Below are 20,260 nucleotides of genomic sequence, written 5' to 3'. Positions count from 1 at the left end.
CGAGAACATCATTAGTGCTACAGTGCCATGCACGTCTCACATGGTTCTCTTCTTTCCTTGCCTCTTCCTTTTAAGTCCAGGGTAGTATTAGCATGTACGTGCGCACTAGCACACATACTACTAGCCTGCATGCTCCAAGGCATTCATCGTTGGGGCGCCGGACTTAAACCCCTAGCTAAATTCCGGCCGGCGTGCGCCGGCCTTGTTATCATCACTGCGCAGGGTGAAGTGCCTGCTGCCATACGACGCCGGTAGTGCGATGAATACGATCTGGAACAGAGAGGCTCCTTGCTATCATCATCACGCATCAAATTGAGCTATCTGCGCCAGAGCGCCCGGGAAGGGTACCTGTGCGAATCATCCCAGAACAGGAAACAAAAGAAGAAAAAGAAATTAACTCACGAGGGGATGAGGCTGATGTCAACACCATCGTGAACCATAATAACATGGGGATTCATGCCGGGGCCGCCTAAAATGCTACGGCATTAGCCAGCACAAATCTTTAGTTACCTCTGGCGTGCGGCGAAAGCGCCGTACCGCTCGACAGAGGAGATTTTTTTTTTCGATCCAGTGGTGGCTGCTTAAAGTAATGCAACGCTGGTACGACTGGACGAAGGGTTTCACAGCTTGACGCAAGCCGCACTGGCGCGCCGCACTGCTCCCGAAAGGTGCGAAGCGAAAACCATGCAACGCATTAGATTGACAGTACCATCGTATATGATGGCGACCGCTTAGACGCTGCGGTAACTTGAGAATGGATGAAGGGCTTCATAGCCTAACGCAGGCCATACTGGTGCATCATCTCACTTCGATCTGGTGGTGACTGCTTAGAAACCGCAGTATTGGATGACCAGATGAAGAACTCATGGTCCCTCCCTAAGATGTGCAGATATGTCCGGGTATGTAGACGAGAGGCGAAAGCCATGCCTTGTCGTCTGGAGATGAACACTGTGTGTTGAAGCAACAACACGTCAGGAGTAAGATAGTCAGAAGACTATAGAGAACCTGGTGTTTTAGTTTTATTTTTGAAAATGTTGGCTTTTCCCGTTGAATGCTAGCTATATGAGCGACTTAGGATATGACTGCCGAAGGACTTAACTGTCAAGCGCTGGCTAGGATTATAGTGACAATTACCAGCAAATGTGAGTGAGAGGTAACAGTGTGCTTCCGCTGCCCTACCGGATGGTGATGGGACTTACTTGAGACTTCTATGTATTGAGTAACACCACAGCCTCTTGTTGTTTCTGACATGGGGACATAGGTATAGTCGGAACTGGGTAACTGGTTTTTTTTTTTGGGACAATGGCTCAGGAATTTATTCGCCATGAATTTTGCCGAGGGTGGTGAACAACTATCTCCGCCTTCCAATCTGTCTGCTTGAGATTAACTTCGCCCACCATCTGAGTTAAAGTTGTCTTCCTGAGAGTTTTTTTTTTTGAATTCTCTCCTCTTCTTCTTTTTTTTTTGAGGGGGTTTCCTGACTCACCCATTGCTTCTGGTGGAATTTGGGGATAGCCATTCACCTTGGTGGATCTAAATGGACCCTCGCTGGCGCTTTATTATTTTGAGTCTTTTATTATCACCTCCCAGGGTGGCAAACGGCTGCACACTGGATGAAACTTGTGTTACATCAGGTAGCCCTTTCTTGCTCTTCTCCTATAGTCTTCCCTGGGTTGTGCTGTCCCATGTCGGAAACTTGAGAAGCATGGTGACCTCGCTACCGAGAAGTGACCCAAGTGATATTCCCACTGCCCCCAGCGGTGGACGCTTGGCATGTGTATGGTGTAGTGTATGGAAGGTGATCTGTCGCTAGCTTCTTTTGACCAAAGTCCCAAGGCAGTCAAGCCTTACACCGCAGCTAAGCACTTTCATAGGGGAAGCCATTTTTGTGTTGGACAATTGGAGTCCGTTTTTTTTTAAAGAGGGGGCCAATTATGCAATGGTAAATGCATATTGACCAAATCCAAGGCAAAAGTTTTTATGCGAAATATTTTTTCAAGAACCTCCCATTGATAGGAGGCATCGGCCGATTGCCGTGGTGATCAATGAGCTGGTAAGCTCCACCATCATAAGCTTGCTCGATGATGTATGGGCCTTCCCATTTGGGCTCGAACTTGCCCTTTGTCTTGTGCGTGACAACGATGGGGCGCCGGAGTACGAGCACCAGTTCGCCTTTCTTGAAAACTCGCCGCTTTACGAGTTTGTTGTAGGCTCTCACCATGTTCTGACGATACAACTCCAAGTCTTGGAGGGCGTGAAGACGCTCCTCTTCTAAAGCATCGAGTTCTTGGAATCGAAGACGTATTTGCTCGTCTTGAGTGAGGCCTTCATGGAGAGCGACCCGTAGCGATGGTAGCTGAACTTCTAGTGGCAGAACTGCTTCACACCCGTAGACAAGAGAGTATGGGGTGGCTTGTGTTGGGGTACGTACGGTAACCCGATACGCCCACAAGGCTTCAAGGAGCCGGTCATGCCGGTCCCTCCGGTATCTGTGCACTGTCTTCTTGAGCATCTTACCGAGGGTCTTGTTGAATGCTTCAATCGCACCATTTGCTTGAGGATAGTAGCCAGTGGAATAATTCCACTTGATCTTGTACTTCTCTATAAACATGTACATCTTATTAGATCTGAAAGCCTTACCATTATCTGAAGTGATACGATGTGGAATTCCGAAGCGATATATGATTTGTCGCTCTAGGAAGTTGATAACATTGTCACTCTTGACTTCTCGAAGCGACACAGCTTCCGCCCATTTGGAGAAGTAATCTGTGGCGGCCAATATGAAGCGATGGCCTCCTGAGGAGGGAGGATCAATTGGACCAATAACATCAATCCCCCAGGCATCGAATGGCCATGATGGGACAGTTGGATGGAGTGGAACAGGCGGCTGATGTTTAAAGTCACCATGGATCTGGCAACCATGGCAGGATTTCGCTATTCTCAAGCAATCTTCCATGATGCTGGGCCAATAGTACCCAGCTAGCCGGATGCTGTGATACATCTTTGGCCCACTTTGATGTCCGCCACAAACTCCATGATGTACTTCTTGTAGGACCTGATCAGCTTCAGCCCGATTGACACAGTGGAGCAGAATTTCTTGCCCGTGGGAGCGCCTGTAGAGGACACCCGCCTTGTAGACGTAAGAGGGGAGGCGTCGTTGCAGTTGGCGCCTCTTAACTGAGTCATTAGGGAGGCTGCCGTGCTTGAAATAATCGAGGAAGGGTTGAAGCCAATCATCCTCTTCAACAGCATTTGTAGTGACAACATTGACTTCACATTCCTCTGGGATGAGCTCTAAGACAGCGGGAAGGAGCCATCTTTCCTCCACGGTAACTTGCGCAGGTTCGCCTTCTGGAAAGACAAGTGCCGCGGCAAGCTTGGCTAGGGCATCAGCGGGTGCATTCCTGCTCCTTGGGACATGCACGACTTCAATGCGATTGAATTTTTCCATGAGTTTCCGGGCCGCTTTAAAGTACGGCACCAGCTCAGGTTTACGAACTTCATATATTTCATTAATTTGTCGAACAATGAGTTGAGAGTCTCCATGGACTCGTAGAGAACTTACCTCCATCGAGAGAGATAGAAGGAGGCCAAAGATGAGCGCTTCATATTCTGCCTCATTATTTGAGCACTCTTCTTTAAGGAGGGAGAATGAGTGGTACATCACGCCTCCCTTCGGGGTTTTGAATACCAATCCGACTCCTGCTCTTCGACGTGGAGTACCATCGGGATCAGCTTCCATACGTGAGGCTCCATCGAAATAAAGCTCCCATGGGGCTTCAAGCTCCACAGTGAAGACTTCCTCATCAGGCAAATCAGTGATGAGCGGAGAGTTGTCAGGCACAGGATGTGCTGCGAGAAAATCTGCAAGGGCTTGACCTTTAACAGCTTTTTGTGGCACAAAGCTTATATCAAACTCCATCGTGAGTACAGCCCACTTCCCAAGTCGCCCAGTGAGCATGGGCTGATTTAATACGTACCTTATAGGATCCGCTCTTGCGACGAGCTAGATTTCGTGTGCCAGCATGTAGTGTCGTAGCTTCTTTAAGGCAAAAATTAGGGCCAAGCATAACTTCTCTATGGGGGAGTAGTTGCATTCCGCTCCCACCATGGTGCGGCTAAGGTAGTAGCACGCCACCTCTTTGCCTTCATCGTTGTGTTGTGCAAGAAGAGCGCCTAACAAGGTTGGTTGCACTGCAATATAGAGGATAAGAGGGCGCCCTTTTACAGGAGCTGCCAAAACAGGAGGGTTAATAAGGTACCTTTTGATGCTATCAAAGCATTTTTGGCACTCCTCATCCCATATGAAAGGGGCGCCTTTCTTCATGAGCTTGGAGAATGGTTGGACACGCCCGGAGAGGTTGGAAATGAAGCGTCGGATGTATGCCAGCTTCCCTTGCAGTGTCCTCAATTCTTTGAGCTCCTGCGGGGGTGGCATGTTGACGATGGCCTTGATCTTTTTCGGCTCGATCTCTATGCCTCGATGCCGTACCACAAAGCCAAGGAAGACACCTGACTGGACAGCAAAAGCACATTTTAGTGGATTCATTTTAAGTTGGTGTCGACGTAGTCGTTCAAAGACAACCCGTAAGTCATCTTGATGAGTCTTACGTTCTTTGGACTTCACAACCATGTCATCAACATAGCACTCCACTGAGTGGTGGATCAAATCATCGAGGACGAATTGCATGGCACGCTGATAGGTGGTGCCCGCATTCTTCAACCCGAACAGCATCACCGTGTAGTAGAAGTTTCCCTTCAGAGTTCTGAAAGCCGTATCGAAAACATCTTGTGGGTCCATCTTGATCTGGTTGTAGCCGGATGACCCATCCATAAAGGATAAGGCTTCGAAGCCCGTGGTGGCGTCAACGACCATCTCCGTGATTGGCAAGGGAAAATCATCCTTGGGACAAGCTCGGTTTAAGTCGCGAAAATCAACGCATACTCGAATTTGTCCGTTCTTCTTCTCCACGGGAACGATGTTCGCGAGCCAACGAGGATATTGTATTTCCATAATGAATCCTGCCTTGATGAGTTTATCGACTTCGGCAATCACTTGATCTTGGAATTCTGGTCGCAAGCTCCGTGATGGCTGCTTCACTGGCCGGAATTGTGGGTCAATCGCTAGCTTGTGGGTAGCAACACGGGGGTCCAGTCCCGGCATCTCTTTATAGCTCCAAGCAAAGCAATCTCGGTACTCCATTAAGAAGCTTTTGTAATCCTCTCGTTCATCATCTGATAGCAAGGCACTAACAAATATAGGGCGAGGATCATCCTCCGTTCCGAGGTTGATTTCCACCAATTCATCAATTGTAGGCTGCCCTCCATCTTCAAGTTCTTCGGGTGCTATCATTGCGTCGAGTTCCTCTTCGGTCTCGACGGTAGCCACCTCTCGGTATGAGCACCCAGCGCCATCACCAGTAGTGGCGGTGGTGCAGCAGTGAGCCCTATTATCACCAGGATCTTCGGCATCACCATCATAGGCATCTATATCACGATACCCAAGCCCGAATTTGGGTTGAAGTTTAGATCTTCTTTTGACGAAGTCCTCTGTCCATCCCCACCATTCCTCACATATGGCAGGTGGCGGCGGCATCCTTCTGTTCTGCCGTAACGTGATCCCAGACTTCTCCATCAGACGAGTCATCTTTGGCTCAGCCTTCAAGGTCGTTAGTACCTCCTTTGCATCGGGGTTAGTGTTAGGATATTCAAATATGGACTCACATTCTTGCGCTTGAGGGACCTTATAGAATATGGTTCGGGGGGAGGAATTAGAAGGATTGGGAATCGCCCAAACCTCTAGAGGGGTAGTTACCGATTTATAAAGTGAATGGGGCTGTATGCATGAAGCTCCCCTTATGACTTTTTCGATCTCTGCTATTCTTCTCTTGACAACTCCCTCTTGAGTAGGCAAGGCTTCCTTGCTAGGACTCCTTTCTGTCTACATCGACAGACTGGGTGGCGCATCATTGTTGCTTGTGAGCAAGTTGCTGCCTTCTCGTACACCTGTTGAGCTCCCGATAGTTAGAGAACTGGAACTTGCTCCAACCGTGTTTGATGAGAGTTCTTTTGGAGGGGGATTAGCAAGGGTCAGCAGAGATTTCGTACTTGACCTCAACGTGATCGGTGTAGACGCAGGGGTCTTCGCCTTCAATAATAGAGGCTTGGCTGCTGTCGTAGTGGAGCTCGCCTTCTGTGAGGTTGAGGAGAGGGAGAGATCTAATCCCTTCGACGAGGATGACTGAGCACCGACACGAGCAGCTGAAGATGCTTGCCCTTGGGAGTCACTCTTGCACCCTCGAGTGGCCCTCAGGATGAGCGGAGAGCACGGCGCAAGAAGGCTCTTCACCTCAGAAGTTGGTGCAGTGCCGGGCTTCAATATTACGTCTGCTGCCGGCGCTACTCGACCAAGATGATGTCTACCTCCATCAATGGGGAAGTAGTACTTTGCATCAGCATGATATGACTCTTGGATGGTGTAGGGAGAGACGTTGCCGATGATGCGTTGTTGTGTTCCATTGCCATCTAGGAACTTTAAGCACTGGTGTAGTGTCGAGGGTACCACATGATATTTATGGATCCATGGCCTCCCTAAGAGTGCTGAATATGAGGTGTTGGCTTCGATGACGAAGAACCGCACCTTGAAACTGAACGTGGACATTTGGATTTTCACAGTGATCGCTCCAAGTGTCGTTGTCCCCGAGTTGTCAAACCCACAGATTACTACCTCCGTAGGATCTAAGTCAGCTACAGTGAAGCCAGCCCGAATTAGACTTCGGACAGGTAATATGTTCACGGCTGACCCAGGATCGATGAGGACGCGTCGTAGATGCGCAGTGCCTATGTTCCCTTCAATGTAGAGCGGGCGATTGTGGTCACCATCTTCAACAATTTTATCTTCCTCTTCAAAGGTTATCTCATTCACAAATAGTGGGTTGGAAGTCAGCCGATATTTGGCCATCGCCACCTCATAAATCTCTGGTTCCAGCAACGCTTTTACAAGGGCCTCACGCAAATCTGGTACTAGCATGAGAGCATCATACACGCTAAGGAGCGCCGGTATTCGCTTGAGATGTGAGATGACATTGTAGTCAACATCTTGAGGCTTGGTTTTCTTCTCGCCTTGGCCTTCAGGGGCCTCATCTTGTGGGGGTGTTTCTTTCAGGGCTTTGTCCGCCTTGGATGGTTTGGACTTTTGCAGCTCCGGGATGACCTTTCTGCCTCGTAAGTTCATGTTGACCTCCTCTACTCTTACCTCATCGGCTTCATCTTCACCATGGAAGGCTTTTTGTTCTTCGTGTGTAAACAGCTCTTCAGAGTCAGAGCTAGTAGCGTGTTCATCGGCGATGGTCACATTACATGTTGCTATGTTGGTCGGTGAGGTAGAGCGAATCACTTTGTCTTGCTCCTCAGTGCTTGGTTGGGGCACTTGCCCCCAGTGTTGAGGAAGAAATTGTGCCAGGGTAGGTAAAGTACGCCCCGGGCGAGGAAAAGGAGCGTCTCCTTTAGACTTAGGGACGAATCGAGGTTGTGGACGACGCCGACTTGGGTCCGGCCATCTCTTTGTAGTTGGGATGGAATATGGGGATGTCCTCACGAGAGGACGCTGAGGAAGAGGTCTACTCGGGCGTGAATGGTGATGCACAACGCTCCAAGTAGGTTCTGCAACGGCGACAGATGCTTCTTCTCGAGAGGTGGCAGACCTGGCGAGTACCATGTTCGTGAGTTGGTGCTCAACGTGGGCAAGTGGTGCCCATGCATCTTTTTGTCGATCATCTCCTTGTGCCGTCGTAACCATGACGACATTGATAGAATGGTAATCCGGGTTGACAGCCTCCGGAACTAGATTGACTCTCTTCTCATCGATGGCTTTCTAGAGCCATTCTTTGAAGGAGATGCAGTCTTCAATAACATGTCCGACATACCTATGGTATGGACAATATAATGGATTATTGGTCATGTTTACCTGTTCAGGCCTCCGTGGTTCAGGCAAGTTCAGCGTTTTGTGCTCCATTAGCTGCTCGAACATTCCCTTCACCAAGTCACGTCGAAAGGCATATTCCTTCTTAAGGAGTTCTTGGAAGGACTGGCGTGTCTTGCCCCCAGCGCGTTCTCTGTTGGCCCCTAACATAGGTATCTGGCCCTGCGATGTTGATGGGAACATCCTCGTGGTGTTCGCATCTACGGTAGGTTTAGTCTTGCCCACATTGTTATTCGCCTTGGAAGTCGAGTTGAAGCGTTTGCTTGGGTCGAAGGCGCTGGCGTTTTTATACAGCTCCATGATCTGTGGAGACTTTTCGAATTCAATCTTTGTAGCAGCCACTGCTGAGCTCAGGGCGCTGAATGTCTTAGGCTCACACCGGGAAACTTCAAGTGACCAATGTTGCTGCATTCCGTTAACGCACATCTCAATGGCATCTTCAAGATGCATTTCTCTAGCAAGACGCACATAGCTATTCCGGAAGCGCACTACATAGTCATCAATGGATTCGTCACGCTTCTGCTTAACTTGTGATAGCTCTACGATAGAGAAGTCCTTCTTCATGGCAGCGAAGTGCTTCTTGAAAACTTCCTTCATGTCCGCCCAACTATGGATAGACCCGACTGGGAGGCGACTATACCAATGGAAGGCAGGGCCCGTTAATGACCCAGAGAACTGCCGAAGTAGTAATGATGCATTGTTTGCTGTGTCACCACATGCAGCCTCAAAATACGCAAGGTGTTCTCTTGCGTCTCCAGTGCCATCAAATTGGCGGAACTTAGGCGGATGCCATCCGGCCGGGAATGGCACTAGATCATGCCATGACTCATATGGCTTCTCGAGCTCAGTCTCCACCACCCGAGGGATTTGATCGACAGTTGCTTGCCTTAATCTTCTGTTCACCATGTCTTCAACCATGTCCTGCAACGTGGCTGGAAGAGGAGCTATGTTGGCAGAAGTGGAAGCGAAGTTTAATGGCCGACGGGAAGCACTTGCCATGGCTTCCCATTCTTCAACTTGTGGATCTTTAACACTTGGGCGGACATCGCGTCCTGGAGCATTTTGAGTTGAGGATGTGACTAGTTCGACTAACCGATCGAATCTTCTTGCTAGTTGGTCCATCATTCGTTGTTGTTGTAGTTGTTGTTCTTCTAGGTGGGACGTCTGGGCTCCCCTTGGTGAGTGTTGACCATTTCTCCCGGTGTTTCCTGGTTCATCATCTACCGCCATATGTGCTGGTACAGCATTAAAGACATTTGGGTAATCCTCCCCATCGGAAAGGATGGACGGGGCAATATTACGATATTGAGGTGAGTCTGGATGTATCTCAAGGGAGGAAGATTCAGAGTCGCTTGCAGTCTGACCATCTCTCGGATCTCCGACTTCTTCCTCGGCGTCGGCCATAACTCCCTTCATTTTCTGTGATGCCATGGTCTTGAGCCGCGTGCTTGCTCCAGCGCGATCTGCCATGTGTTGCAGATCATCTGAATTTTGAGGTAACCGCGAGGTGATATTGATGTACCGTCGAGGGGATATGCCCGTCAAAGGGTCTTGATCGCCGTCAGGAAATGAACCCCTCCCTGTAGTGATAGGGAGGCATGGCGCAACATCATTTGCATCTTCTTGAGAATACGACCTCCTGGACTCCTCTGCTCCCCTAAACCATGAGCGGACGTGGCTTAGGCGGGGTAGGCTCCTGGACTCCTCTGCTCCCCTAAACCATGAGCGGACGTGGCTTAGGCGGGGTAGGATCGTCTTGGTGAAGCGTACCCTCGGGTTTGGCACGATTTCTTCGTCAGACGGATAGCTAAACTCATGAGTGACCGGGGGTGGCACCCAGTTAGCTTCAGACTCAGAGGCTGTGTGTGTCGCCGCCATGGTGCACATGGCGACGTCCTTCTCTGTTTCTACCATATCCTCTCCGTCTCTTCGCGATGGTGCACTAAATATTTGTTCAACCTTGTTTGAAGGCAAGGTAGACCCTTCCTATGAGATCGTCTCCCTACTCGTGATGGCAACATCTTCTTGAACTTGAAAAGAAGCATCATCATGTTGTTCAGGCGATGCTTGCTCAACGCCTTCCATCGATGTAGGCGGTTCAACCGCCTCTGGTTGATCTTTGGGTGAGGATGCGTTTAGGGTAGCCCCCACATGATTGTCGCCTCGCTGAAGAATTGTTGGAGGAGTTTGTCGAGCAGGCAACTCCTCTCGTTTAACAGCATCGTTCATACGTGACCTTCGCGGCTTCGGAGTCAAGCGGCTGAGGAGGTAGTTGTACCGCTCATCTCTTTCTAAAGTAGAAGAGATACGGAACGTGATCTTGTCATTTTCTTGGTGGACTTCGCCATCAGCCCGAATACGAACTTGAGTGTGCTTTAAGACCAAATCTTCAAGCTCTTGGTACAACGCATAGCGGTTCCGCCGGCGTCTTTCTCGTTTGCATTGGTTCTCCGTCAGTAGGTATTGGGCTCTTGGAGGAATTGGTGGAGTTGGTAGAATTCCTGGAGCAGCTTGTGTTGTAGTTGCGGCCATGGTAGGAATCTCCTGTCTAGGAGAAGGAGAAGAGACTTGGGCAGGTCTACTTTCTGATGTAGAGCCACGAACTCGCCACACTTGGGTTGGCCGAGCGGGTGCGGAGTAATCTTGGTGCCTGGACCACTGATTCCATCGTGGAGGCAACACGGCTGCTCTCCGTTGGAAAGCATGAGGTGGCGAATATCTGCGACGAGGTGCTAGAGTTTGGCGTTGGTGCTGGGGACGATGACTTGGCAAGGGGTGTTCCCTTCTTCTCCTAGTGCGTGTTGATGTAGACCTTGGAGCTTCATAGTCCTGAAGCCTCCTCCCTAGTCGGCTTACTTGATCTTGCAATCGACGGAGTTCTTGCCGCACATCATCACTTCGAGGTGCCGGCACCTCCGGTTGCAGAGCTACAAATCTGTTGTCCGTCTCTAGCAGAGACGATGCCCCACCAGTTACGGATACATGATGGCAAGACATCCAATTGCTTGGGTACTGTGAGACACCATTGTTAAAAGCAGTAGTTGGACCTGGAAGATGAGGCTGCTTCCCGGAGCGACGCCTCTTCCAGTACTCCCTCATGATTGTGCGCCTTACTAGTTCCTTGATCTTGGTTGGCTTGTTCGCCCACTCATCAGGAAACAAATTATACGGCGGTTCCAGCTTGCTTGGATAGTTGAAGACCTTATCAGCAAGGTCTCTTGTATCTAGGGACCAATCTTCTTCTGGGACGGAGATTTGGGCGATGCGAGAACTGATTTGTTGCTGTAATCGCTGTACCTTACGGTACTTTCTCATGTAATTGCGAAGTGGATGAGGACTGGAAGCATGACATGCATCAGACATGTGTCGACGCAGGTTGCTGGAGATTGCTTCCAATGCTTCAAGCAACTCAACTTCAGTATGTTCCACCGCCGGAACAGGTACATCCGGGACAGTAGTCGGCATAGGGAAGCGAAGGGTGGCGATGCTTGCACGCCTATTGGCCGCCTTGGCGCGTAGTTGTTGCTCAGCCTGGATGTTACCTTTGACTTCCGCAACGACAAAGAGAGTGCGAGCTTCAATCATGAGGTTGCGACGCTCTCTCTTAGCTTTAGTAGAAGCTCTTTTCTGAGCCTTCTTAGATTGGACCTTCTGGAACTGGGCTGGGTCTTGAGTCAGGTGCGAGTAGACCTTGTCGCCATGCTCAAAGATCGCCACAGGGAACAATCCAAAATGGATCAGTATTGGCGCTTCAGTGTTAGCAGCCACAGGGAGTCCTCCTGCAAGATGGAGATCTATATCAGCATAGTTCCATGCCATAGGCCACCATGCAGCATGTTATGTACATGGATGAACGGCGAAGACGAATCCGACGACCATTTGCGCAGCAAAGATGGGAGGAGAACCAGGTCCCACCGGGCGTGCCAATTTGTTTGGGGAGAAAAATACCCAAAGGGGTTTCCTCTACATGCGGGGGAAAATAAATTGCGGGTGTGCCAGTGTACTAAGTACACAAAAAATAAATAGACAAAGAACAAATAAGGAACACATATTTTATTCATATTTTCCAACAAATACAAATACAGGTTCCTTATATATATGGGCGCTCCATAGCCTGTCGTGGGGCAGATCGAACATGGGCGATGTGATCTTCTGGTTCCTAGGGCCTCGGAAGGCTCCTAGTTAATTACATCTGCGAGATAGTCGCAGAACACCTCCGATTAAGCTGCAATGGTCGTTTTCTTCGATCTTCACTTTGCGTCCTCCGTGCATGATGATGATGATGGATGAATGCAGGCGTCGGCATTATCATGGCCTCATCGGTCCATGGGCCAATGGTAACGCAGTCGAAACGTCGACAGCGTCCGCCCGTGCCGTTCGGCCTCGTCGGTCACGAACAGCAAGTACAGCAATAGAGTCGTTGATGTAGTGCATGGTGGCGCTCAGTTCGATCAGTTAGACGTCAGATGGCGTAGCAAATTAGAAGTGTCTTCAATAATCATCATAGGGACTTGACAGGCGCAGATCCGGCCGGTATGCAACCCGCGACACAGACACGGGGTCTAGGCGATTGCAACCCGGTCGAAGACAGAACACATCGGCATCACTCCTCTCTCCGTGAACGTCGAGAATGAAGAGGCAGCACATGTTCACGTTGATCCAATCTGGTGGCTTCTAAACTTGTACAGGAACAACTCTTGACTTGATGCATGCAGGGCATCGTGGCCTTTCCTGGACAGATGCATCTCGGTGACATAGGCTGTTCAGAGACGACGAGCTCCAATGACCGGCTGCATGGCGGCGAGTTGGACAGCAGCGATCCGTGGCGGCGAGACGGTGATGATCTCGGCAGCCGGCGACGAGGCGGGCTGTTCATGGACGAGCTCCGGCGGCGAACTGCACAACAGCGAGCCGGACGGCATCGAGCCACGGCGGGGATACGGCGACAGCGATCTCGGCGGCGGTCGGCGACGTGGCAGGCTGCTCACCGCAAGGAGCGACAATCTCCTTCATGGAGACCATGAGATGCCCACGATGATGTGCAGAACTCCTTCATGCATGCGTGCTGAAAGGAAACATGCAAGAACAAGGATAAAACAAATAAGATAGATCGATCTCAACCTGAGTTACCGACGAGAAGGATGGGAGCCATGGAGTCGACGCCGAAGTGTTCGACGGCGACGACGTCAGTTGCGTGGCATCGTGAAGCCGAGGCCGGAACCCCACCGCAGGCTGCGGACTCGCTCGCCGGCGTCGTGTGCGTGATGGAGATGGAGATGGCCGCACGACAGTCGTCGCCGTTGATCACAAACTCCGGCCGGCGGACTGGCGCAGTGCAGAGCGTGGTGACGATGGTGGCCGTGCGCAGTCGGGCGGCGTGGTGTAGATGGATGTGGGTGTCCCCCTCGTGAGAGACTGAGGGGTCTCTTTTATAGGCTGGAGGCAGGGGCCAGGAGAGGAGTGTCGAGCCGTGCGCTGCCTCTAATCCATTGCCGAGCAAGCCGGCGCCCGAGCGAAGCGCTCGTATCAGTTCCACGCCGCGCGACTGCTAATTCAAAATTTGAAAGTTTGATCTTATCTTTCAGCTGGCGCACGTGTGCATGCGAGAAGCTTCCAGAAGATAATTCGTGGAGACGATCCACTCGTATGCACCGCACGAGGCTCGCATGGGCGGATGCATGGGCCATGCATGGGTCAGGTAAGAGCCCACATGCATCAGATTAATTAGTGCTAATTCTTTACTGATCAGCCCAATAATGCTTGAAGCTTAGCAACTCCAGCCCATTAACCGCGGCCACGCTGATCACAAGTTGCGTACATGCATTAGCCCAATCTGTTTGTGCAACCTCTAAAAAGAACAAGGCAAGATGACAGGTACGTGCAGCTAGCATGTGTGGACTTCCTTGCATGTTAGCTTGCTTCTCTTATCTCATACGTATGCATATCTTAGCTTGTTTACTTTGAGAAACATGTTCAAAATACCATCAAACAGCAACAAGTAAACAAGTTGAACAAACAAGTCCCAGCCATGTCAAACTTTTTCCAATGGATCTTCTAGTTCTCCAGTGTCTTACGTGTTTGGCTGTACGCCGCTGACCAATTCAACACGCAACGCCTCCTTTGATTTTTCTTTTTGTCCCCTCTGAGGCCACGGCCATGGTACATCCCCAAAATGCAACCCAACAAGGAGGCCAATGCAAGGAATCCACAACACAAGATGACAGCGCTGAGTTCTTCCTGAACTCTCCACCTCCTGCCTCTCTTCCTGCTCTTACCAATCGGCAACGCCATCACATTCAACATCAGCAACAGATGCTCCGACACCATATGGCCAGCCGCCGTGCCGGGCGGTGGCGTGAGGCTCGACCCTGGAGAGTCTTGGACCCTCAACGTGCCGGCAGGCACTGGCCCCGGGCGTGTGTGGCCGCGCACGGGCTGCTCATTTGACAGCACCGGTAAGGGGTCATGCCAGACAGGAGACTGCGGCGGCATGCTGGCCTGCACAAGCTTCGGTCAGCCACCCGCCACGCTTGCCGAGTTCACCATCGGAGGAGGAACGGATTTCTTTGACATCTCCCTTGTCGATGGCTTCAACGTGCCCATGGACTTCATGCCGACATCGGCAAACAGACAGAGAGGGCAAGCATGCAGCAGGGGGCCTTGCTGTGCAGCAAACATCACATCGCAGTGCCCAGAGGAGCTGACGGTGCCTGGGGGCTGCAACAGCGCGTGTAGAGTGCTCAAGCAAGACAAGTACTGCTGCACCGGGAATGTCAGCAGCACCTGCGAGCCCACCACCTACTCAGTGTTCTTTGTGCGGGGGTGCCCCGACGCCTACAGTTACTCCAGGGATGATAGCTCGAGCACTATCTTCACTTGCCCATCGGGCACCAACTATCAGGTCGTTTTCTGTCCCCCAGTTGACATTTCAGCTTCGCCTCCAGCTAAAAATCCTCCTGCACCTGATGTTACTGGATCAACACGCACAAACCACTCGTCCTTTACAAAAAGCAGAGTTTTTAGTGTGGTTCTAGGTTCCATAGGTGGTTTGGTAGTACTTTTTGGATTTGTCATATTCTTTGCATATAAACTAAGAAGGCAGCGGCACCAGGAGATGCATGAAGGGGATGAAGAGTTTGGAGAGCTACCAGGAATGCCAACGAGGTTCACATTTCAGCAGCTACAAGAAGCAACTGACCAATTCAGACACAAGCTTGGGGAGGGAGGATTTGGGTCTGTTTTTGAGGGGCAATATGGTGAAGAAAGAATTGCGGTTAAACGTTTGGATCGAGCTGGTCAGGGTAAGAGAGAATTTTTAGCAGAGGTTCAGACAATCGGCAGCATCCATCACATTCACCTAGTGAGGCTGATTGGTTTCTGTGCAGAGAAATCACATAGGCTTTTGGTATATGAGTATATGCCCAAAGGGTCCTTGGATAGGTGGATCTATTACTCACATGACAATGATGCTCCCTTTCTGGACTGGCAAACTAGATGCAAGGTTATTTCTCACATTGCTAAGGGTCTATGTTATCTACATGAGGAGTGCATGAAGAGGATTGCTCACTTGGACGTCAAACCACAAAACATCCTCTTAGATGAAAACTTCAATGCTAAAATTTCTGATTTCGGATTAAGTAAGCTCATTGATCGGGATAAGAGCCAAGTGATTACAAGAATGAGAGGCACACCTGGATATTTAGCTCCTGAGTGGTTGACATCCCAAATCACAGAAAAAGCCGATGTATATAGCTTTGGCGTTGTGGTCATGGAAATCATCAGCGGTAGAAAGAATCTTGACACTTCACGGTCTGAAGAAAGCATCCATCTTATTACCTTACTGGAAGAAAAGGTGAAGAGTTATGAGTTAGCAGATTTGATTGACAAGTACAGTAATGACATGCAAGTACACAAGCAAGAAGTATTGGAGATGATGAGGCTTGCAATGTGGTGTTTACAAATTGATTCTAAAAGAAGGCCTCAAATGTCTGAGGTGATCAAAGTCTTGGAAGGTCACATGAAGGCAGAAAGCAAAATTGATCATAACTTCGTCGCAACAAGTCAAACAATGTTTGGTATTGCTGAAAATACAGGTTCCTCAGATCCACCTCAAGCCTCACATTTATCAGCCCCCAGGTGAAATGGGGTAACTGTGAGAAGTTGTAGCCTTGGTTAGACACGGATATGTGTATCTAGGAAAAGCCAATATCAGTTTTATCTTTTTTTTTCCAAGTTAATATAATTCTTTTGTTTGGTTTCCCATTGTAACACAAATCTGTTCTAGCAGCTTTTTTTTTGTAATAAAAATGCTAATATGAACAGGCTTAAAGCAAATTGGGAGTTGGGTTTTTATCACCAAAATGCTGAAATGGAAAGAGAGAAAAAAAACAGTACTAGTACGTAAGTGGGTAATATTGCATATTCTCCAAAGTGTTTCCAGCCATGGATTTTCTACTGAAATTAAGTTTCCTGTCCTAGCTGTGTACTACTTTACCATGTATCGCGAGTATTATGGCCTTGCTGTTGTGGGGATTTATCTCCACTACAAACCTTGATTATCAGTATTGAGTGACTCCTATGCAGCTGCACAACGATTAACTACCACCTCATTGCACAAGCCATCCAGAGTGAGCAACCGGAAGGCAGGAGACACTCACCTAAATTAATGCAGAGAAGAGATGAGACGACCGATGAGGTGCCCGGCAGGGCGGCCTCCTTCCCCTATGGTGGTGGCCGTTGAGAACCAACTTTGTACTGGGAGCACCTGAGAGGATGAGAACAGATATCTTCCAGCGGAACAGCACAACGACAGAACATGCAAGAAGAGCCGATTGTCCAGATCAACACGATCGCCGCCTCAGTCGGAGCACCGGCACTGCCAGGACGCATGTGCGATGGGACTTGGGAGGAGGAAAGTGTTCCGTGTATCACGGAAATGATCACAAGAATGAGAGGCACACCTGGATATTTAGCTCCTGAGTGGCTGAGTGGCTGACATCACAAATCACAGAAAAGGCAGATGTCTATAGCTTCGGTGTCGTGGTCATGGAAACCATCAGTGGTAGAAAGAACCTTGATACTTCAAGGTCTGAAGCGAGCATCCATCTCATTACCCTATTGGAAGAAAAGATGAAAAATGGTCAGTTTGCAGATTTGATCGACAGGCACAGTAATGACATGAAAGTACACAAGCAAGAACTGATTTAGATGATGCAGTTGGCAATGTGGTGTTTGCAAATTGATTGCAAATTAAGGCCTCAAATGTCTGAGGTGGTCAAAGTCCTGGAAGGCAACATGGATGCAGAAACCAACATTGATCTTAACTTTATCGCAACAACTCCAGCAATGTTTGGTTTTGCAGAAAATATAGGTTCCTCGGGTCAACCTCTAGCCTCAGATTTATCAGGCCCTAGATGAACTTAGGTAATTGCAGGTAGTTAGTACCCTAGACTATATGCAGGAGATATGCAACGCTAGGGAAAGTCTTTATTTGTTGTCTTTTGTTTTTCAAGTTACTGCAATCAGAAGGCCCTATATTTTACATTAATTTTGCTTGCAGAATATCACAGCACTGAAAAGGTACTTTGGTCTACAACATATCAAAAACCCTTTATTATTATTTTGCTTGGCATCCCATCATAACACAAATCTCTTTCCAGTTCTCACAGTTTCTTGAAATCAAATTCTCACAGTTTCTTGAAATCAATTGCACACTTCAGAATGGTACTATGCACATGCTTAAAGCAAATTAGGAGTCGAGGGGTTCCCAATCTCCCATCTGCTGAAGTAATAATCTATTTAGTCTAACAGTGTAATGCCTTCAACAAGATGTGACACGGGATCTTAAGCCTTTTCAGTTAGGGGTTTCCATCACGGCCGGGCCAAGGTCTTTGGCTTGTGATTTGTGGCTCCTTTTTTTTTTGAAGAACTATTTGTGGCTCTTCTCTAAAACTCTACTTTCTATCCAATGGAGGGCAGAGCTCCTGCCTATTTTTTGGTTCAAAAAAATCTTAAAATATTTACTGCTCAGTACCGTATAAAGAAGCCGCTGCTTACTTTGGATTGCAGTCGTTGAGATTTAACTCCATTTTTGCGAACCTTGACAGGGGTTACTTACCCCTCAGTAACGAAGTAATCCTGCACGACTCCACAAGCAGTTTGTTATGACTATCACCTCGTTGCTCAAGTCATGCAGAGTGAGTAATCGGCAGGTAGGAGAGAAACCTTTACCAATGCAGAGAAGGAAGACGACCAAGGCGGCGTTGGGTGAGGCACCCTACAGGGGCCTCTACGGCGGTGGCCGGTGAGGACCTACGGCGTGCCGCGGGCGCTCGAGAGGCCGAGACGCCGCGATCCTCCGGCAGCGCGGGACGGCGGAGACGTTGAGAAGGCCGTCCAGATCGCCGCCATCGCCGCCGCGGCCGGGGCACCGGAGCCGCCGGCACACGCCTGCGCGGAAGGGTCTGGGCCTGCGACGCTCCATATCTGAGTTGGGCTGGGCTCCCCTGAAATACTGAGTGGGCCGTGTTTCTTTCACCAAAACCAAACTGAATAACCGGCCCGTGCGCGTGCTATGGGGGGGGGGGGGGGGAAGCGCACGGCGAGCGGCGAGCTCGGCGGCTCTCGCGCAGCTCTTCGCGCGCCGCCGCTAAACGGAGATGAACCAGCACGCCGACGAAGCTTCACCGTGCCGTGCATGGCTCGGACCTGGAAGTTGGAAGTGCAGCAGAACCCGTGGATGTGTGCTGCAAATGCGCAAGTGCGCACTGGCCACTGGGGCAATGGAAAGTTCAGAAATGCTGCAGAACATATCCGCATGTCACGATGCCTTCGGCTAACGATCAGACGAATTTGTTCGTTCACATGTACGAATGAACCCACAAAGTCGGAAAAATTCTATTTTAACCGCGAACAGCAAGCATATTCCCCGCGCCTGAAGTGAACATTTCACGATTTGCGAGGTACAAGGGTTGATGGTATTCACAACAGAGGTCAGGTATCTACAAATGCAAAACGTGAATGTAAGCAGTTGTCTCCATGGATCAGTCAATAACAAGTAAACAACCGATGTAAGTATATAATAAAAAACAACTGATGCGTACAATAGTCACTCAAGTTCGGTTACTGTATGAGGGAATCGGTATTAGCCTATCAGGGGGAGGTAGCAAAGCAGGGGGGATACTAGAGGAAGGGAATGATAGAGCTTGCGTCCTGTTTCTGAATCAATTTATTGATAAATGATCTGATTCCATGGCTTACCCTGATAATTGTATGGCATCCTGCCTGTGACGTGCAAGTTGGTTGGGCCATTCCCATTCCAGCGAAGGCAGCCTCCAGACCACCAATATGAAGATACTGTTGAGCCCTATAAGTGAGCTCCGCAATCGCAATGTTACCTGCAGTTATCCAGCGACCATATGACATGACAGTGTTACCTGCAGCAGCATGACTGAATGAAAATATCCTCTCTCTATAACATGCAGCACGCAAACATAAAAATCTTATCCAACATCCATCATGCTTCTCTAGATCTCCATATCAAATGAAATGGACACACAGTCATAAACCACATGAGCCTGGAGATGCCTCAATTAAGATCAACTTGCCAATAATTTTCTTCTGTTTCTGGCCTTTCTCCATAGGATAGGCATGGCATGCATACGAGTAAAGTGCGTCACCGGTCCCTAAACTTATTCGACTGTGTCATTCTGGTCCCTAAACTTGTAAATCGATCGTTTAGGTCCTCAAACTTGTTTGACTGTGTCGTTCCGGTCCCTAAACTTATACACCATCTGTTTAGATCCTCAAACTTGTCCAGTCGTGTCATCTCAGTCCTTAAATTTAGTTTTGAGTTTCATCTAAGTCTAAACCGGACAATCTAAAACCTCTATATCAAAAAATAATTTATAACTTTTTCATATGAACTCGAATGAAGACAAATTTTGTATCAAAATTGTATCTCTCGACGCGATCTACAACTTTGCAGTTGAAAAGTTATTGAATTAAAATTGTTTAGAGGTCCAAAATTTAATTTTAACTTTTCAATTTCAAAATCTATAAACTTACGACAATATTTTGAGACCCTAAATAGTTTAATCCAAAAATATTTAAACTACAAAATTGTAGATTATGTCGAGGGCTACCATTTTGATATAAAGTTTATCTTCATTCAAGTTCATATGATAAAGTTATGAATTAATTTTTGATATATAGAATTTAGATCGTCTTGTTTTGACCCATATGAGATTCAAAATTAAGTTTAGGGACCGGAATGATACG

At 48.9% G+C, this 20,260-nt stretch overlaps 1 protein-coding gene across 1 annotated transcript; it reads left to right on the top strand.

The window, feature by feature from the left end:
* The first annotated feature begins 12,850 nt into the window (after window positions 1-12,850).
* LOC120706204 (G-type lectin S-receptor-like serine/threonine-protein kinase SD2-5) lies at window positions 12,851-17,643 on the top strand. Its single transcript, XM_039990790.1, has one exon. The coding sequence runs from the start codon at window positions 14,472-14,474 to the stop codon at window positions 16,119-16,121; it is 1,650 nt and encodes a 549-aa protein (XP_039846724.1). The 5' UTR covers window positions 12,851-14,471; the 3' UTR covers window positions 16,122-17,643.
* The last annotated feature ends 2,617 nt before the right edge of the window (window positions 17,644-20,260 follow it).

The sequence above is a fragment of the Panicum virgatum genome, chromosome 5K (assembly GCF_016808335.1).
Source record: "Panicum virgatum strain AP13 chromosome 5K, P.virgatum_v5, whole genome shotgun sequence".
In the NCBI taxonomy this organism is placed as follows: domain Eukaryota; kingdom Viridiplantae; phylum Streptophyta; class Magnoliopsida; order Poales; family Poaceae; genus Panicum; species Panicum virgatum.
This window is presented reverse-complemented; position numbering and strand designations above follow the sequence as displayed.

Bases quoted from the DNA above. Each gene is read 5' to 3' on its own strand.
- LOC120706204 (XM_039990790.1), top strand. From the start codon at position 14,472: ATGCTGGCCTGCACAAGCTTCGGTCAGCCACCCGCCACGCTTGCCGAG.